At 40.6% G+C, this 20,704-nt stretch overlaps 4 protein-coding genes across 4 annotated transcripts; 3 read left to right on the forward strand and 1 right to left on the reverse strand.

Moving 5' to 3' along the window:
* The first annotated feature begins 49 nt into the window (after positions 1-49).
* LOC139945378 (UBX domain-containing protein 7-like) lies at positions 50-6,784 on the forward strand. Its single transcript, XM_071942726.1, has 12 exons — positions 50-163; positions 1,096-1,279; positions 1,626-1,690; positions 2,314-2,385; positions 2,745-2,866; positions 3,312-3,458; positions 3,683-3,773; positions 4,177-4,230; positions 4,703-4,779; positions 5,340-5,883; positions 6,009-6,094; positions 6,624-6,784. The coding sequence occupies exons 1-12, from the start codon at positions 91-93 to the stop codon at positions 6,780-6,782; spliced, it is 1,674 nt and encodes a 557-aa protein (XP_071798827.1). The 5' UTR covers positions 50-90; the 3' UTR covers positions 6,783-6,784.
* Positions 6,785-8,969: 2,185 nt separating this feature from the next.
* On the reverse strand, positions 8,970-12,799 carry LOC139945379 (protein CREG1-like). The gene is made up of 5 exons (XM_071942727.1): positions 12,564-12,799; positions 12,302-12,367; positions 11,979-12,149; positions 10,921-11,023; positions 8,970-10,032 (listed from the first exon to the last, which is right to left on the reverse strand). Exons 1-5 carry the CDS (start codon positions 12,651-12,653, stop codon positions 9,830-9,832), a joined length of 633 nt encoding a protein of 210 aa, XP_071798828.1. The 5' UTR covers positions 12,654-12,799; the 3' UTR covers positions 8,970-9,829.
* A 1,789-nt stretch (positions 12,800-14,588) lies between these two features.
* On the forward strand, positions 14,589-16,109 carry LOC139945246 (uncharacterized). Its single transcript, XM_071942563.1, has one exon. It carries the CDS (start codon positions 14,774-14,776, stop codon positions 15,656-15,658), a length of 885 nt encoding a protein of 294 aa, XP_071798664.1. The 5' UTR covers positions 14,589-14,773; the 3' UTR covers positions 15,659-16,109.
* A 1,351-nt stretch (positions 16,110-17,460) lies between these two features.
* Positions 17,461-20,634, forward strand: LOC139945170 (uncharacterized). Its single transcript, XM_071942455.1, has one exon. It carries the CDS (start codon positions 17,763-17,765, stop codon positions 18,645-18,647), a length of 885 nt encoding a protein of 294 aa, XP_071798556.1. The 5' UTR covers positions 17,461-17,762; the 3' UTR covers positions 18,648-20,634.
* Positions 20,635-20,704: the final 70 nt, after the last annotated feature.

The following is a 20,704-nucleotide window of genomic DNA, read 5'->3' on the forward strand; positions in this document are numbered from 1 at the left end:
TTTTTAGCGGTCTGCTTGTATAGCGCCCTCTTTAGGCTGAAAGGAGGAATTAAATCGCGATCTACTCACAAAATTGTGACACAATCCAAGATGGCGTCTCGCGGGAAGTCGAAAAGTTCATCAGCGATGGAAGGGCTGGCAAAACAATTTTCTGCCATAACGGGTGAGACTTTCGTGTTAAACTTACACAGTTTGTGTAGAAGGTTTTAAAACTGTTATATTTAATTAATGTACCTAGAAATCATGATAGTTCAATTAGTGTGACACAATTTACGATTTTATTATTTAATTTGCCCAAATTAAAAAACCAAAAAAACAAAAGAAAGGTCCTTTCCCCAAAATTCCACCAGCCAGATCCACAAAGAACACCACACTGCATGGCACAGCAGTACAGACACTGAGACAGCAGTGCACCACACACTCAACTCAATCAAAAAGTACTGACACTATACTATAATAGATATTTTACTATCCCTATCAATCATTTTTTAATATATGCAAAAACAAATACAATACAATGTAATTTCACAACATTCAGACATGTCCACATTAATGATTAATTAATATAGGGATTATAGGCTAATTAATATTAATAAATATAAATTTTAAATGAATTTCATTCTGTTCTGTCCGTCCGTGTCAGGGGTTGCCAATCGTGTGTCGATCGCGGGGGGTCGCCCATTCATCATCGTTGATGTGTGATAAGTTATGGGTGTACCTCAATCAGCGCATATCAAAGGTTTAATTTTTAGTTGCCCATAGTTCGCCATCTATCAATCATGTCTGTTGTGCATTGTATGGACTGTTGATGACTGATGTGATGCAACGAAAAACACAATACAAAGGAACAAATCAAAAAATATTTCTTGGTTTTTTATAAGCAAAGAAAGTTTAGTACTACTAGTACTACTAGAGTTTGACTTGAAAATGCGACCTCTGGCTTTGTGCCGTCGGCTGCACTCTACCAACTCGGCTCTCTAATTCTAGCCCTTTGGCGTGGATGGTGTCCTATTTGGAAAAAAATATTCAGCAAATTTTTTTGGTATGTACTCTAGAGATACTCATAATATTACTTTGTTCCTTTTCTACTTGTAGGTGCAACTGAAGAGGTCGGACTCCGTTTGCTTGAAGTGTGCAATGGAAACCTTGAGATGGCAATTGGTATGCAGCTAGAGGGCGCTACAGCCGGCTCGGGGGCGTCCACTGCCGGGGTTGCCACCGCAGGGGCGTCCACTGCAGGACCGTCGGGTGTAAGTGCCGCTCCGGAAATTCCACCAGAGTGAGTATTGATCCAGCTGTCGTTTTCACCAAACTCTCTCCAACTTTAGGATTAATCTTAGGACTTAGGACGAATTAGTTCTGTATCCGAAGATAGGACACAGTGAACTCATCCTAAGTTAGAAAGTGTTACTCGTCCTAACTCGAGATTCATGATTAATCTAAGCATTTCTTGAAATTAGCTGCAGGGCTTGAAATTCACACTAGACTTTCACAGGGCCAAGGCCAGAAATTTTCGCTTTAGACAAGGTCAGACCAGTAAAAATAAGTCTAGCAGTCTCGGGGGGGTTTTCAACTGATTACCTAAAATGTGTAATATTTTCATAAAAAATTTGTTTGGCTTTCAGTGACAACGTCCGAGCTCCAATTCCCCAAAAGCGGGAAATACTTGTACAGGATGTCCCAACATTTGGTAAGTATTGTACCTTAATAGGATTTGAGGCATTGCATGGTGAGGTATCAATGTATATTTGGTTTGCGGTAACACCATGTGTGTATCTACTTGCCAGGTAGAGTTTGTTCTGAGAGAACTGTCTTGCTTTATTCTACTGCCGCGGAGTAGATAATCAGAGGTTCGGGAGACTTCTCAGTTTTGAAAAGAACTGTCCTGCTTTTTTAACTATTATCAGGGTGGATGGTATAGAAAATAGACTGAACTACTACTTTAGCTTATAGGATCAGAATTAACTGTTCTGCCGCGGAGTCAGTTCTGAATTGGTCTCAATGTTTTGACTAGCTTGCTCTAGTCATCGTCAGGAGACTGAAGAGAAAGAGAAGAGTGGTCTTATTTATAGGGGTTCAGTGGATCCACTGCAGGTTGATAATTAATCATAAAATTACACCTAAACCTTCGATGACTCCCTCAGATATCTACCCACATGCTAACACCATTGTACAGTTTCTACAAAGTACATTTTATAACAACATGTCCCTTTGTTTGGGAACACAATTCCTTTGAAACTTTTGGCAAAACTGTCTTGCTTTCATTTGTAGCGAGGAAAATTAGGTTGAGTAACTCTTCTTCTTTATCACTAGGTCCACGACCGAGGCGAAGGGGCGGTCAAGTTTCTATCTTCGATAAATTCCGCGACTTCCAAGCAGAGACAAGTAAGTTGTGATGAAGAGTTTACCTGGCTCAGTTCTTTTAAGACTTCAAAAGACTGCATTGTCTTGTAAAGACAATGATTATTTAACTTCCTCTTCTTCTTTGTCCAGCTGCGCCACGCATCCGGAACTCTCTACCACTTAATCTTAGATCTTGTCTTTGTACCACAATTCAAATCTCTTCTCAAAACTTATCTTATGTCACTGGTGTTCAAGGACTAATTTAGTCGCGTCTGTTTTCATTCGTTTTCTTTTGGGGGTTTTACTGCGCCTTGAAAACCCACCAGGGTGGAAATGTGCACAGTACAGGTCTTTATTATAGTTTTTATTATCATTCACTTTTGAACCATCTTCAAACACAGGACATCAAGAAGAGATGATTCGTAACCACGGCAACCTTGTCCCCCAATCGGCCAAAGTCCGCACCCTTGAAGACCTCTTCAGACCTCCCGTAGATCTGATGCACAAAGGAACCTTCAACACAGTGAGTACATTTTTTGTTTAAAAAGAAATCTTAAAAAGCTGACGGAAATTCGCCATGTGTAGGTGTCCGTTAAAACAAACTTAAACTTTCTGTGAATATTTTGTTTATTTGTGGCATGAGTGGTTAGGAGCGCCAGACTCAAGTTCTGGTGTTTCTGATCAGCAGAGTGTGGGTTCGAGTCTTTGCTGTGACACTTGTATCCTAGAACAAGACACTTTACTGTAACTGCTTTCATGTGGATGGGAAATTTAGCCGTGAGTCCAGTGGACAATTTTTATTTATTCTTTACTGAGGGAAATCTTTACGGCACAATGTATTTTGCTCAGAGTGCTTGGCAAAAATGTTTTGCCCTGGGCAGGCCCCCCCCCAGCACCTCCCACCGTGGCTACAACATTGCCAGTGATATATTATAATATTAATGTATAATTTGATGTTTTGTGAGCAGGCCATGGAGACGGGTCAAAATCAAGGTCGTTGGTTGATTGTTAACGTTCAGGACGTTCAGGAATTCAACTGTCAGAAACTCAACAGGGACGTTTGGAGTGACGCAACAGTCAAAAGTATCATCAATGAATCCTTCGTTTTATGGCAGGTTAGAGAAAGTTTGTTGTGTTAAATGAAAGAATATTCGTTGGAACAAATGCAACTAATAATTTTTGGTTTTCTGTGCATTTTACATTTATTTTTGAATGACGGCGATTTATTCTAAGTTAAGTTTGGTTACCAGCCAAATAACCTTGTCCCGTGCACCCTTTCTGACTGGTATCCTGCTAATTCTTGCTAAGCAAATTGGGTTCTGTTGTTGTTGCTTATCAGGTGTATCATGACAGCGATGAAGGGAGGAGATACATGCAGTTTTACAAGGTGGAGGAGTTCCCTCATGTGGCATTGCTCGATCCAAGAACTGGTAAGATTTGAAATTTCGATCGATTAATCATAACTGGGTTGAGATTCTAGACGCATGCACTTACAATGTCTTCTGCACTGAGTATAATGAAAATATTTTACCGAGGGGGCAGCGCGTCCACACTCCAAATGGTTTTGTACATCTCCCCATCTAGGGAGATTTTTTTATAACAACGTGCAGGAATAAGAAACGACCTTGTCAAGTCCCATTCTCGAGACCACAATAGCTACATTTGACAATAGCTACACTGCTATACGGCTTGTCTGATAGTTAGCGCGATATGCTAAGGGACTTCCCGCACGAGAATGGGACTTGAATCAAGTCTAACCAAAGACTAACTATCATGCCAGTGAGAACTCTTTCGTTTAATTTTATTTTTGTATTTTCTTTTCTCAAACGACAGGTGAGCTGTTGGTCTCGTGGAGCAAGCTTGACAGCACGTCATTTTGTGATCTTGGTAAGATGTCTTTTTCTCGTTCAACAGTAGATTGCAACATGATGTCATTGACTGATCTTTCATGACAAACAATGGAAGCGTGCACGCTTGAATGCTCTGTGCACGACTCTCGCGAGCCTGTTTCATCAACGATGACGGCCAATGCAAGGGGGTCTATACAACTTCACATTACTAATTTCATAGGTCTACTTCATTCTGATGCATTAATCCTATGAAAAGTCTTTCTTTGAAACTTATCGTCTGAACATGGCCCAATTTCATGAAACTGTCAAGCAGAAAATACTGCTGACAAATTTCTTTGCTGAGCAAAAACTGAGTGGGGTACCAGTCACATCAATGTAAACTTAATGTGATTTTGGCTGGTAACCTGTTTCTGTTAAGCAATACTTTCTGTGCTTAGCAAGTTTTTGTGCTTACAGGCGTTATCAAATTGGGCCCCGATGCATGTTTGTTTTCTTCGTTCTTGTTTCAGTTATGGAGTTTTTATCCAATCATCCGTGCTTCGACAAAGAGACTCCAGCGTCTCCGCCTGCCAAAAAGGCAAGAATGGTAAGTTATTCTTATAAAGGGTTTACAAGGTGCTGCTGCTCACTCAGCTGCCACTGCCAGAAACAATGGGCCAAACCCCTTCTCTTAGCAATAAGTGTAACTGGGTTATTTTATATAGGATTTGAGGCATTGCATGGTGAGGTATCACTGTACATTTGGTTTGCGGTAACACCATGTGTGTGTCTACTTGCCAGGTAGAGTTGTTCTTAGAGAACTGTCTTGCTTTATTCTACTGCCGCGGAGTAGATAGTCGGAGGTTTGGGAGACTTCTCAGTTCTAAAAAGAACTGTCCTGCTTTTTAACTATTACCAGGGCGGATGGTATAGAAAATAGACTGGACTACTACTTTAGCTTATAGGATCGTAATTAACTGTACTGTCACGGAGTAAGTTCTGAACTGGTCTCAACGTTTCGACTAGCTTGCTCTAGGTTCTGGGTTATTTTACTTGTATTACACAACACACGGCTTTACGTCCCATCTGAAGGACGTACCAATAATGGTCAAGTGTCTTGATTAAGGACACCTTTAAGGCGGATAATTTGTTTCTTCTCTATCTTAGACAAAAACGATCTTAGATGCCAGTGAGGATTCTCAACTTGAAGCTGCCATCGCCGCCTCCTTAGCCGAATCAACTAGCGATGCCCACAAAGACCGCGTCCCATCTTCCAAAGACACCCCCGCCACAATCGCTTCCAAGAAGATTCACGAGACGATAAGTCTGTCGGACGACGATGACCTCGATGACGAGGATGATTATGATGAGATCGTGGATGTCGAGATTAACTCAAATCATGACAGTGATTCAGATTGCGTCATCGAGTCCATCAAACCCAACCTTCTAAAGAACCACCCGCTCGTTGCGAATTCCAACTCCTCCAGCACCACTCATAGAACTGACTCAAAGTCGAACGAAAGAACGATCCAGTCAGCTGTTAATGGGACAAGCACAGCCGACGAAGCTGTAAGAACTAAATCGATGAGCCATAGTGAGGAAGATGCTCCTCAAGGGAAGAAAACAGTTGTCACAGAGACGGACTCCAATGATGGGGTTGCCAAAGAGACGAATTCATCACCAGTGGTCCTTAAGAATGGGGAAGACATCGGTATGTCCCATCAATTTTTCTATGTTCTATGTATTTTGGTTTTTTGACTTGTGAATTTCAAAGTTGCAAGGCTCTGAGTTTTGTGTCTTAGCTTAATTCTGTTTTTCGTTATGCTTACCTTCCAGACGTTCATTCCATGGCCAAGCTAATGCTCAGATTCCCAGACGGAAAGAAGAAACAGCTGTCCCTCCAAGAAGATACTCCCCTTCTGGTAAATGGAACCGTCTTATCAGCTAGTCTTTGTGTAAAAGCTTACTCTCTTGATTTGGAAATTCAATTATTTGAGAGGGGTTTCTGAAAAAAGGGTGTCCAAAACCAGAACAGGCCATTGAAAAACACCTGAATAGAGTGTAGAAACAGTTGTCCCTCCCAGAAGATACTCTCCTTCTGGTAAATGGAACCGTGTTATGAGCTAGTCTTTTTGTAAAAGCTTACTCTCTTGATTAGGAAATTCAACTATTTGGGAGGGGTTTCTCAAGTAGGGTAGATTAGGCTATGATAAAAACACCCGAATGAAGAGAAGTATCAGTTGTCCCTCCAAAAGGATACTCCCCTTCTGGTAAATGGAACCCTCTCATGAGCTGTCTTTTTTGTAAAAGCTTACTCTCGGGGAGGGGTTTTAAAGCAGGGTGTCCAAAATCAGAAGAGGTCAAGAAAAAGCACCCTGGTTATCAAAATGAATTTCATAATGTGATCAAAATATTAATCTTTCTGTAAAATTCCATCTCTTTTTATTGCAGACGCTGGTCACATTGGTTGGTAAAGAAGGATTTTCCAATGAGCGGTTCGAAATGGTGACAAATTTCCCCCGGAGAAAACTGTCGTATTTGGACTTTGATAAAACTCTGAAGGAGGCCGGACTCAGTCCGCAAGAAACGATTTTCATACAGGAACGCTGAAGCACTCTTTGGCAATAACGCACCATTGAGGGCGCTATTTCTTAGGTGTTCAACACTTTGAGCAGTCTGGACCTAAATGTGATTCAGCATGAGATAAGAATGGCACTCCTTTTTTATATATGTATACAAACAAATTATGTATTCATGAGAGCGTTGTGCTTTTTTTGTTTAAAGATAAAGAGGTACACCTTTAAGATCGTAACTTGCTAGTAGAAACGGGTGAAGAAAGCTGATGAACTTTCCCTGAGTCTCTGCTCAAGTGAGGACCTTTGGCCACTATCACAAACCTGCTTAGGAACACAAATACGCTAAGCGAACAATTAATATGCAGCAAAATGTTTACCAGTTGAAAACGCCTTGCTATGTGTCTTATTTATGGCTGGTTCACCGCTATTTCTGCGCTGTGAGATACGGCTTAACAGTCCCTGTATGGTGGACTTTTTTTCTGCGATTCAGTAAATATTGTTCTAATAGACACTTTGCATTGGCCTCCATTGCTGAGACCAAACAATGTGGGAACTTTTACACAATGGAATAAAGGTCCCCACAACAATTTCGTTTTGATAAACTGTTTTGTTAAACAGGGTACTTCTTCAGGAAAGGGAACACTAGAACAACAGCAAGTCCCTACAACTGTGCAAGCAAAAGTATGCGTGTACACACCACGCACATTTCTCAGCCAATGATTGAACATCACTGGGCCCAATTTCATAGCGCTGCTTAACGGTAAGCAAATTTGCGTGCTTACTGTAGCAGAAAAATTTGCTTAAGCCTTAGCGTATTTCACAGGTTAGCAGAAAGATTTGACGGCCATATTGCGCGTTTACCGTGGATTTGCATTGTGACGTAAGCACCGGAAGGTTAGCATGCCTTTTCCTGTGCTTACGGTTAGCAGCGCTATGAAATAGAAATCGCACAGTAAGCAAAAAATCGGCCGCTAAGCAGCGCTATGAAATTGGGCTCTGATCTCAGTGAGCGCGCTGTTTGGGTCTTGTGACCTCATATGCAAAGGGTCTTTACAATAATGATTACAAACTAGTACCATTTTCTTTTTAAGCGACTTCATTTGTGGAAAGTTTTCTATTTTTTGTGTCAATATAACATGAGAGCTGGGCTCTTTGTAACTGAATTGAACTTCAAACTGTGTAGCTGTTAATATGCACTCGGCAATACACAAAGTGTAAATGACCTGGCATGCCTTGTATATTACCAAGTAGACATGGTTCCAAGTCTGTGAGCGTGGCTGCTAGTCTCGTCGTATTTGCCAAGATGGCGTTTCCTTAAAGCCATTGGACACTTTCGGAACAGAAAAAAAAAAAAACAGATTTACAAATAACTTACAGGGTTTACAGAAGGTAATGGTGAAAGACTTCTCTTGAAATATTTTTCCATGAAATGCTTTACTTTTTGAGAAAACATTAAAACAATGATCAATTATCGATATCGAGAATTACAGATTGATTTTAAAAAAACACATGTCATGACACGCCGAAACGTGCGGAAGCAAGGGTGGGTTTTCCCGTTATTTTCTCCTGACTCCGATGAACAATGGAGCCTAAATTTTCAAAGGTGTGTTATTTCATATATAAGTTGTGATACACGAAGTGTGGGCCTTGGACAATACTGTTTACCGAAAGTGTCCAATGGCTTTAATTAAAAACTTTCTAATACTTTGATAGTATGTTTTCAAAGAATAATACCAATAATATTATACACAATCCCTTAACAATTCACTATAAAAGAACCATTTTCTATTTTTTGTTAAACTTGTTAGTAATAACTTCTCGATATTGGATAGTATTTTTCAAGGAATAATACCAATACACACAACCCCTTTAACATTTCACTATAAGGGCCATTTTCTATTTTGAAATAACTTGTTAGTAAAAACTTCTTGAAGACGGTGTAAACACCCTTTTGTAATGTCTGTAAACTGCGTTCTTTTGTCAGGATTAAGAGATATTTAAGGAAGATAATTTGTGAAAGTGTGAGTTATTCCTTTCTTACAGTTTCAAGTCTGTGTTTGTGGACTTTTTTCCAGTATTCTTCTTGAGGCAAAAAAGTGGTATGCTTTAAATTTGTTGGGAGGATTGACTTTTGATTCACCACACGATATAAGGGGAGTGTGTGGCTTTTTTATGTGTCAAAAAAAACAAAACAGAAATATTTCCAGTTCAATATTGCTTGTTTAATACTGTTTTAAACTACGCTTCTTGTTATCTTCAATCTTTCAAAAAGTATCACCCTATATTATGTAAATACATGTGCAATTTAATCAAACGCCATAATTTACACAAATACCGACATATTTAGTTCTTTAAATAATCAAATAATACCTGTTTTAACAGGAAATTTAAAAATACTAGCAAAAAATTTATCGTCCACGTCCATTGGAAATTCTGGAAGACTATTGGAAAGTTGGCACATGGGGGCAAGAGCGGGGCAACAAAAGGTTGTAGCCTCCGCGTAATTCAAGTGACGCCAAGAATCTATCAGAATAAAGTAATATAACAACATTTTCTAGAAGAATGAAGAAATCTAAATCTAAAGCTAGCGTTCAGAATGAATTGATGGGTATAAAATTAATTGCACACAGATTTGGACAGTTTTTAAAAGTAATATACAGGATTGGTTCGGATTAAAAACATTATTTTAATCTGAAAGCTTATGATTATGAAGTTGATACTAAAATAATTTTTTCTGTGAAATGTTTCCTTACTGCTGATATCGGTTGTTGCAACCAAAATTAGTGTGTTTACAAATGCTGCAAAAACATGAATAGTTTTTCACCATTTTCTCCTGACTTGCACAACTGAAAGCCCAAATTTTCACAGGTTTATTATCAATTGGAGTCCGGAGCCAGACCCTAAGCAGAAGTTTCGAAAAAAGCTACGATAGTTTAAAAAAGCGTTAATCATAGCCTGGCATCCTGTTCTCTCCTCACGGTTTAATATCAATTGGAGTCTGCAGCCAGACCCTAAGCAGAGGCAAAGTATCTTAATTAATTAAAAAAAGCGTAAATCATAGTCTGGTATCCTGGTCTCTCCTTACGGTTTTGCTTTCATGTACTCATCCACCGGTACAGTGACCCATCCGCCGAAGAAATCGATGATCAAAACATTGGTTATGTTGAGCTTCAAAAATTTGAACTCGTGCGCTTTAGACCAAGAGGCCATTGCTGGATGGCGTGAGAAGAGGGCTTTTTCGGCAGCTGCGATTTCTTTGGGGTCGGTTAGGATGGCGGCATTACCTTCAAAGAAAAAGGGTAAAAATAAGAAATTAAATTTTGTAAAGTTTTTATGGTGGAATTCTAAACTTCTACTGGAGTATTTCAAGTTTTGTGTGTGTATGTGTTGAGACATAGGAAGGAGACCGGTCCCCTATTTAAAAGGACAAGCATCAGGCCTGTATGCTTCGTTTTTGAAAGGGCAAGGGCACCAATGGTAAAGGGCGCCCTATGAGGAAATTGTAAGCTTCCACTGGAGCATTTCAAGGGCACCAAGGCAATCGCCTTCATTGCCTCCGTGAAGTATCGGGCCTAAAGCATTCACCAGACAAAGCAGAATTCATATAATGTCAGACTTTAACCCAGTACTGATTTTGAACCATCCAATAGTAGCATACAATAATAGCACAGTCACTTGTTATAAGGGCGAAAGGTCAACACTAAAAACATTACAATATTTTTCTCATAAAATGAGGAGTAATGAGGTAGCAACCTCCAGATGAGCAGACCCCGGGTACCACTGTGCCATCACATCCATTCAGAATTGTGTATGGGTGTTCACCGTCTCTTATGTAACTACGCAAAAGCTTGCCCCGAATCATGTGACATAGCAACTGTCTCTATAGTCTGGTGAATTGAAATTTAAGTGGCAACTTGTGATCAAGCACATATTTGTACTTGTGTACCAGACAATATTCAAATCTAACACGCAAATGGCTTATTTTACAAAACAATACTCAAAGAAGGCCCTGTCCCTCCCCAAGGAGTAGTATTTTGAGCATGGTCAGACCACACAATTTTGCTAAGTACAAAAAAAAGTTGCTAACTACAAACAGGTTACCAGTTAAAAGACATTTTAATTTCATGCGTCTGGTGGTCCCCTGTAAGATTGCTAAGTAGGTTCAAGCTTACCCATTATGGTAACACGAGCACAGAGTGGAAACTCTGGATCAGACTCTTGGCCAGGCTGGCATTGTTCAGCACCAAACACTGCTTCACTGAAACTCAGCGTCACCTGGCAAGATTAACAATAAACAAATGTTTTATTAAGAACAAACTTTAACATCTCTTTCGTTGCGGTACCCCCACCAAAACATAGGATTCGAAACTGCCTCTAGCTACCGGGCAACCTCAGTAGTCTAGTTGGTAAGACACTGCTCTAGAATTGCAAGGGTCGTGGGTTCGAATCCCACCCGAGTAACATGCCTGTGATATTAATAACCCAAATTAATAAGAACAAACTATTCATAAATAATAGTAAACTTATGGATATAACCATGTTATAATTCTCTTTTGAGGAAAAGAGCCAGTTTATTCTTGACGTTTCGAACAGTAGACTCTGCTCATCTTCAGGAGAATAAAAAAAAAGTACAAACGCTTTATTATATCAATGTTAACCCTCCTTCTGTGTGATCAATTAATATCATCTTCTCTGAATTTGAACGATAGATAAACTGGAGTCTGTAATGTGGTGAATGCATCTACACTGTGCGCAGTCAAACATTGGCTGCCGCAATCCAGAGCAATTGCTGCGCAGCCTAAGGGCCATGTCACACGAGGCAATTTACAGGCAACCAGTTCCAGGCAATCTCCATGAAGAAAAGGCATTCACATTTGAATGTTCACCTATTTCTCTTGTGGATCGTAAGACAATGTTTGAAAATTGACCCGTGTGCTACCAAAGTGGTCCTGTAGCATGCACTGCAGTTGGTTGCATCCAAGTTGCCTGCAAAAGTTGCCTCGTGTGACAAGGCCCTAAGGCAGCGTACAACACTTGTGCGTGCAGGCTAAAATGGAACGGTCTATACGCCTCTTTTAATGTTCATTCCTGACTTCACCATTCTAACCCAAAACGAAGCCATCGACGCAGCCACTGCACTGGTAGGGGTGTGACGTGCGCCGATGGCCTCATTTTGGGTTAGAAATGTGATGCCATGCATAAATATAAGAGAGGGGTATCAGTTACTCACCTTGCTGTTTTTCACAATGTCCTGCATTACGTAGCTCTGCATGGCGTGGTACATCACTGGTACTCCAGTGCTGTTTGCAACGGGGCCGTCACTCACTGACGTCGGCTCAGAAAACGCCAGACCAACAAGGTCAGAGTTGCTCGAGATGGTCGTCAGAGTACACCAGTCAGCCTGCAAATAATAAATTTCATGTCACATAGACATCAAAAAGCGCTGACTGAACAACGAAAATCCAAATACAGATAAACTGATGTACTTAATTTGCACTATTGTTGTTGCACAAATGGAAATAACCAAACAAACAAACAGACAGACAAGCTTACCCTGTGTACAACATAGCGAGCCATCTGGGCTGTTTGCTCTGTCGGTGGAGGTGGTGGATACTTATCCTGTAAACAAACAAATAAATTAGTTAATAAATACAAAAACTTTTCGTATCCTGTGACCACTAGTTGCTAGTTCACTCATTTTTACAAAAAGGAACATCAGTGCTCCGTATCGTGCGTACAAAGCTTTGAATGATAAATATTATCATCGTAAAATAAAAATGTAACTACAAAACAAAGACTGAAAGAGTTGTATTACCTTCTTTGAAAAACATTGCACTGACGAACTGCAAAACCCCAACACAACGACAGCAGTCAACAAAAGGTTTGCGTATTTTGCTTGCTGCATGGTCACGGTGTGTGGTGTACAAAAATCCCGTCGTGACTAGCAGAATTCGAAGTGGAAAATAAAATGTATCTTGCACCTGTCCCCACAACAATAATGTTAACACTATTGATTTGTCTGTGGTATTTATACTAAATAGACGACGAACTGGGTCAAGTTCGTCTACGCTGCTGCTGTCAAAAGTCGGAACATTAATCACATGACGCCAAATAAAATTATTGCAAAGTTTGTTTTCGTTTTTACTGTAGACTTGGTTCCAAGTCTGCAATCGTGGGTTTTATTCTACTGGCGCCCTCTTGTAGACTAATCTGTTCGTGGCTGATGCGTTGTTCGTGGCTGGTGCAGAGGAACAACCGCCATCTCAGACTTGAAATTAAGTCTATTATACTGCTGCGTTCAAACCCAACTTGTGATTATGCCCAACCTGTATTCCAAGGGGGCGGGGAAAGCAAGGAGGGGGGCTTGAGCAAGTGTCGGACTAATTATCGCGTTCCACTCAATTGAGTGTGTGATAACGGTATTTCGAGACCTTTTGTGGGATATTTGTTGTGAAATTTGTCTTTTTTAAATGTTTAAAAGCGGCTGTTGAGTTGTGTAATTCTTAAATCGGTTCAGCAACACTGCGTCCAACTAAAGGGTGTCAACAGAGGGCCTCCTGTAAAAAATTATTTCACTCTTTGGTTTAAGTTCAATCCCCGGCGCCCTTAGTGTTTGTTTAAACCTATAAGTATAACTATTTAAAAAAAATGATACTCTGTCAGTTTCCCTTGAGGTTTATCACCATAAATAAACAACAAACACGCAATCTGCTCCAATCCGATTGGGCATGAATGTGATTTGGTTGGGCTGTCGTCCGTACGATCAACTTTATTCTGCAAACAAAACTTGTACACGATTGGATAGTGGCCACACGCTCTTTGAACGTGTAACTTGGACTGCAAGTCGTAAGATCAACTTTGTTCTGCAAACCAACACAAATCTGTTAGTTCACTCACGTCCCCTAGCTGATAACTCTCATATTTATTTTGTTCACAAAGGAACCACAACAATGTAAACTAATTTATTATTTGTTGGCCGCGCGCTATTGTAAAAGTACGGGTCGGACGGAAACAACAGCCACAACGTATTTTTTGAATAAACAAACCGACACCCACCGCGAGTGCACGTGCAGAACGGAGATAATGCCATCTGGAGCGTAGAGCAAAAGTCAAGTTGTAATTCTTTGCGAACCTATCTGAATTGCAAATAATTGTTCAATGTATAGCGCCATTATACTCAACTTCGACACCCTTGATTGTCAACCATGTAGTCTCACTTTATCCCAACATGCATTAACTAACCTGTGAAAAATATGACTCAATTGGCCATAGATATGCCGCCTAATGCCTTTTCCAGTTGCGTTATTGTTCGAACTTGAAGCGCTGCTGAATTGCACATAGCTCAAAGTATGCCAGCCTATAAAAATTAATCTGTATACTGCTTAAACACGGTGGGCCTACCACCATGGCTCCATTATATCACATTTTACTTTCGATATTCTAGACTAGACAATTAGGCCTACTGTTTGCGGTAACCCATACTTTTATGTGTATAGATATTGCTCTTTGAAAACTTGTCTTGCTTCTAGCCAGGGGTGATTTTTTGGAATTCACAGGCAGGGGACGGCGGGGGCAAACCTCGTTATGAACGAGACGGCTTTCAGCATGGAGGAATAATTTAGATGCTTTCAGCCAGCAGGCATTGGATTTCGTTCTGACAATCGGGGGAGCAATAATTCTTTGTAAAGGGCATTTCTATGAGGAAAATGACATTGAAATGAAACGTTTGCAGGTGCACTACAGCAAAACCGGGCACACAAAATTATAAAAGAGACATCACTGTATGCTTTTATATGAGTTTGGGTACGTGTACCCACTTTTTTACAATACCTTTATCTCTGTGTGACCCATGCACGGACCTACACGGACCCGTGAACAATAGCACGTCACAAGTGGAGGTCATCTGCATGAAGTTCTCTCCATTATAGCATAGACATCGGCAGGACTGGCTCTACAAAAAAATAAATAGCAAATCTTGTGGTGGGATACAGCATTCTTCAGCACAGAGAGACAATAATCATCGTCATGGCAGACAGCAAACAACCTCGTGTTATATTGTGGGCGGTTTACCGCTCTTGCTCAACGGCAACCCTGCGAGCCATAAGCACTATCGAAGGAGGAAAATACTTCTACGAGCCCTACACCAATGCTGCCTGGCATGGCCCAGAAAGGGTGTTTCCGAAAGTTAACAGTATGCTTGACAAGGTTACCAGCGACCTTCCCGGTTCGGACCTCGCCTACGATACATCAGCGAATACATTTTCCTGGGTAAAGCATACATTAGAAGAGAAACATGAAGGGGCCAGACTAGTATTCGTTAAGGATCACGCATACAGTCTGAAGATAGCAGGGAAAAGTTGGGATGAAATCCCATTTGGATATAAGCACACGTTCCTCATTCGTAACCCCAAGAAAACAATCCCATCCTGGAGGAAACTCAACTTGGAGTTTAGACCATCTTCTGTGACAATGGATGAAGACGAGATGGAGGCATGGCAGGATCTCCAGATGGGCAGTCTCGCAGGAGGGTTCCAAAGCTTACTTGAACTCTACGAATACGTCAAAGAAAACCTGGACCCCAACCCCTTCGTCATGGATGCTGATGATCTTCTGGCCCATCCAGAAATAATGGTACCAGCGTACTGTCAGGCAACAGGGATACCGTTCAGCAACAAGATGGTGGAATGGGGAGAAAATAACGGAAAACCCGCCCAAGCCAAATGGATCATGTGCACCCCTAATCTGCCAACATTTGAACTCTATTGCAAAAAAGCTGTCACTACCGATCGTTTCTCAAAAGATGTAGAGTCGAAGATCAAATCGACTCAGAGTCCGAAAGAAGATGCACTTACTCAGCGTTGCATGCCGTTTTATGAACAACTTTACCAGCAGCGCCATTTTCCAAAGTGATTGACTAACATTTTAGATCCGCGTGTGGTGGACCGTGTTTGAGTGATTAACACTTGGGGAAGGCATAATCGTAGAAAACCAGTTTATTCATTCCTCCTCTCTTTCATCCATTCTCCTTATGTTCTCCGAAATCCACGAACCTCTGTTGAGGCTGTACTTCACACAACGTGCGGGTAACTTTGTTTTGTAAAAAGTTTACTTGCGTAACAAAAAATGGTGTTTCGCTATTCACAAAAATTACTCTGTGTGAAATAAAATTGTGGGTTATAGTATTTTGATTGTGTGTAACTTGTAATGAATACACATGGTGCTTATTATGGTCAGATTTGAAATGAAAATGTTCTTCGTCTGGGGTAAGAAATTAACTTTCACTTTGAATGGCCAACAACTGTGTTGATTATTTTATTGATTTCAAATAAACTTCAAAGTGACAAGCTGTGCTTCTGATATGAATCCCTCCATCACATTGTCACTTCTGTAAATGTTGTCACTTTATGTCACTTTTTGTCACATTTTTGTCTTTTGTCACTTTTGTCACTTTTTGTCACTTAAATTTTCTCCTGCTTAATGCCCTTCAAACCTACGTTGTGAAACAGCCGCTTGTGGAATTATTAAAATGACTTCTTTTTACTGATTTGATTTTGATAAAATGAAACTTGACCCTTGAATGAAGACAGACAGCCAAGGAGATTAGTGCAAATATCTCTGGTTCAGTAAAGTTGTCTCTCTACCGTTTTTGTATACACCCAAACCTCAAACTGTGCATTCCCATGATTGTGTCCGCAAATTCTCTTAATTAAAACCCGTCAGCTGTTTGAAGTATTCAAAAAATTGGTCTGCGTTAACTAAAGACAGTGGACACGATTGGTAATATATTGTCAACCAGTCTCATCACTTAGTGTATCTCAGCATTATATGCATACAATGACAAACCTGTGAAAATTTGAGCTCAATCGGTTGTCGAAGTTGCGAGATATAATGAAAGAAAATAACACCCTGGTCACACAAAGTTGTGTGCTTTCAGATGCTTGATTTCGAGACCTCAAATTCTAAATTGATTTGAGGTCTCGAAATCAAATTCGTGGAAATTACTTCTTTCTCGAAAACTAAGCTCCGTCACTTCAGAGGGAGCTGTTTCTCACGATGTTTTGTACTATCAACCTCTCCCTATTACTTGTAATCAAGAAAGGTTTAATGATAATAATTATTTTGAGTAATTACCAATAGTGTCCACTGCCTTTAATAGTTCGATACTATGCCTGGGTGGCATTGAAAATAACTATGAAATAATTATGTTGTGGTATTGTTTACTGAAATAAAGGAACGTCCTGTATGGATGGATGGAGTTTCTGGGATAGCACCTTAGGTAGAACTTTAGAAACTAGCCTCTTTAATCAGCCGTAATTATTCTGAAGAAAGAGGGCGCCAGTGTGCGGTGTTTCGGTGAATTATGGGTGCGTTCGTTTAGCTTCCCTGGGTCGACCCCGGTCTGCCCCGGTACGTTCGAATAGCTTTGACGGGGCTCACCCGGGTCAGCCCCCAGTGCCCTGTGTAGTGTGGAGTGGGTCACTTGGGGGTGACCTGTTGTGCATGCCGTCACCACGAGAGGGCGAGTGTGATCGTTCGGTAGGTCTTGTCAGGGGCTCACCCCGAGTGAGCACTGCGGGGTCGACCCAGGGAAGCTAAACGAACGCACCCTAAATTTTGTTCAGTGGTGGTTTGCAAGGGTTAGTGTGTGGCCAAATGAGGAGTAGCCTTTTGTCAAGGCCTTCGTGGCTGAGACAGTTTTGTAGAGCCTTGGATCACGAAGTTGTATTAACCCACGAGTGCTTTGACACTGAATTTTGGGGGTTTGGGGTGTACCCATCACACAGACATAATTTTGTATAATACCTTTATGTCTGTGTGGGTGTACCCATGCATGATGCACCCTCTTAACCTACGGACCCATACACATCACAAGTGGAGGTCATCTGCACGAAGTTCTCCATAATAAAATAATTTTAGCATAGACATCGGCAGGACTGGCTCTACAAAAAAATAAATAGCAAATCTTGTGGTGGGATACAGCATTCTGCAGCACAGAGAGACAATAATTATCGTCATGGCAGACAGCAAACAACCTCGTGTTATATTGTGGGCGGTTTACCGCTCTTGCTCGACGGCAACCCTGCGAGCCATAAGCACCATCGAAGGAGGAAAATACTTCTACGAGCCCTACACCAATGCTGCCTGGCATGGCCCAGAAAGGGTGTTTCCGAAAGTTAACAGTATTCTTGACAAGGTTACCAGCGACCTTCCCGGTTCGGACCTCGCCTACGATACATCAGCGAATACATTTTCATGGGTTAAGCAGACTTTAGAAGAAGCACATGAAGGGGCCAGACTGGTTTTCGTTAAGGATCACGCATACAGTCTGAAGATAGCAGGGAAAAGTTGGGATGAAATCCCATCTGGATATCAGCACACTTTCCTGATTCGTAACCCCAAGAAAACAATCCCATCCTGGAGGAAACTCAGCTTTGAGTTTAGACCATCTTCTGGGACAATGGATGAAGACGAGATGGAGGCGTGGCAGGATCTCCAGATGGGCAGTCTCGCGGGAGGGTTCCAAAGCTTACTTGAACTCTACGAATACGTCAAAGAAAACCTGGACCCCAACCCCTTCGTCATGGATGCTGATGATCTTCTGGCCAACCCGGAAGCAATGATACCGGCTTACTGCCAGGCAACAGGGATACCGTTCAGCAACAAGATGGTGGAATGGGGAGAAAATACCGGAAAACCCGCCCAAGCCAAATGGATCATGTGCACCCCTAATCTGACATCATTTGAACTCCATTGCAAAAAAGCTGTCACTACCGCTCGCTTCTCAAAAGATGTAGAGTCGAAGATCAAATCGACTCAGAGTCAGAAAGAAGCTGCAGTTATTCAGCGTTGCATGCCGTTTTATGAAAAACTTTACCAGCAGCGCCATTTTTCAGAGTGATTGACTAATATAGATCCGCGTGTGGTGAACCGTGTCTGAGTGATTACACTGGATTAGGCTAAATCGTAGAAAACCAGTTTATTGCTCTCAAGATGCTATGTCAGATTTTTGGCCCAAAACATTAAAAAAAAAGATTTTTTGAGTGAATGGTATTTCAAATAGTATCACCCGCTCTAACGAAAAAAAGTTTAACTTTTACTTTTAATGGTTAGGAACCAGGACAAAAATTTAAAACCTTTCTTGTAAAACACATAAGAATTGGTCACGTGATATATTGTCGGGATCACTTTATTTCACTGCTACTCGTAATTGGCTCAAATGAAAGCTTGTATTTTTGTAACATTCTCGACCCCCATCAAAATACCTATTGAATTTTAAATCAAAATTTTGGGGGTAAAATCGGCCAAAAATCTGACATAGCATCTTTAATAGTTCAAACTCAGAACCCAACTCATTTTATGCATTTCTTGAGATACACAAACTGTGAAGACTAGTCTTTGACAATATTACCAATATAGTGCCCAGTGTCTTTAATGCCCTTCAAACCTACGTTGTGAAACAGCCGCTTGTGGAATTGTTAAAATTACTTCTTTTTACTGATTTGCTTTTTGATAAAATGAAACTTGAACCTTGAATGAAGACATACAGCCCAGGAGATTAGTGCAAATATCTCTGGTTCAGTAAAGTTGTCTCTCTACCGTTTTTGTTTGCAAGTGTGTGGCCAAATGAGCCTTTTGTCAAGGCCTTCGTAGCTGAGACAGTTTCGTATAGAGCCACCATGCTATTATTGTCTTCGCTTCGTCTTGGTTCACGGCTCCACGAAGTTGTCTTAAGCCACGAGTGCTTTGACACAATGGGCCAGATAAATAAAAACTAGCATTTGCTTTTACTAGTCTTTTACTTAAATCCTTATAAATAAAAGTAAGCCTTAATATTGCTAGTAATTGGTCGAACTAGTAGGTAAAATCAATGCTTGAGGGACTCTTCTTATTGAGATGTAAATAAATCCGACATTTTACTATTACCTGATAGTTTCACAAGATACTGGGCCGAATAAAGCCAGCATTAACAAAATGTCGATAAGTTTAAGATCAGGCATGAGAATTTGCTCAAATCTCTATAAATAACCTTTTACTGGAAAAACACCATTAACTTGAACGGATTAGTAAGTGGTCGGAGAAAAGCACAATAGCGGGGTATTCAAGAGTATAACAATAGAGGCATGGACTCGCAGATCAATAGCGATTAAAACTGAAATGCAGGCGTGGCAGTTTCCACTTAGTCAAGTTTTTGATGGCGGCAGTGGCTACGATGAGGAAACAGCCAGCCTCTCCACACCAGAGATCCAGAGATTGGTTCTTTTAGAGCAATTAAAGTACACAACAAATTTATAAGTAACATTTACAGTTTGATCATTAGGCCAAGGGTAAAATAACCCTTTAACCCTGTAGTTCCTGCACCGCCCGAGTATGCTGAAAACTAATATATCAAGATTCTTGCAGTTAATTACTGGAATCATAGTCCAAATTTTAAAAGATAGCCACAGCTTAACTTTATGCACAATTTGAACCTTGATATTTGTATAAAAGTACAGGTTCGCATGAGAACAATGAATGTCTCTCGTTAAACGGCTACGGTAATTTTTATGGCGAATAATATTTGTTTGTAAGGATAAAATGGACACAATAGCTTTTCGAGGCTTTTATCTGACTCAATTATTATACTGATTAAATGCGAAGGCGTGAGTTTTCGCTATCATGAATGATGAATAAAAATACAGTTTCCTTTGTGTTTACTAATGAGCGTTTTGTTGGGGTAAGAGCTAAATTATTTCATCATCATTAGCTTCATTAGCTTAATAATGACTATCGAGGATTGTTTTGACGTTCCTTTTTTTTTCTACAAACACAAGCTAGCAAGGTTTCCTCCTACCACATACAGTATATCGATAGGCGGCTGGGCGGTCCAGTGGCTAAATGGTTAATACTGACGCGATACCGAGCCATATATGCAACACTGTTGTTTAAGTAAAATCTCTAGCTCCTCATGCAGTAGCT

This window comes from Asterias amurensis, chromosome 12 (genome assembly GCF_032118995.1).
Source record: "Asterias amurensis chromosome 12, ASM3211899v1".
Classification (NCBI taxonomy): domain Eukaryota; kingdom Metazoa; phylum Echinodermata; class Asteroidea; order Forcipulatida; family Asteriidae; genus Asterias; species Asterias amurensis.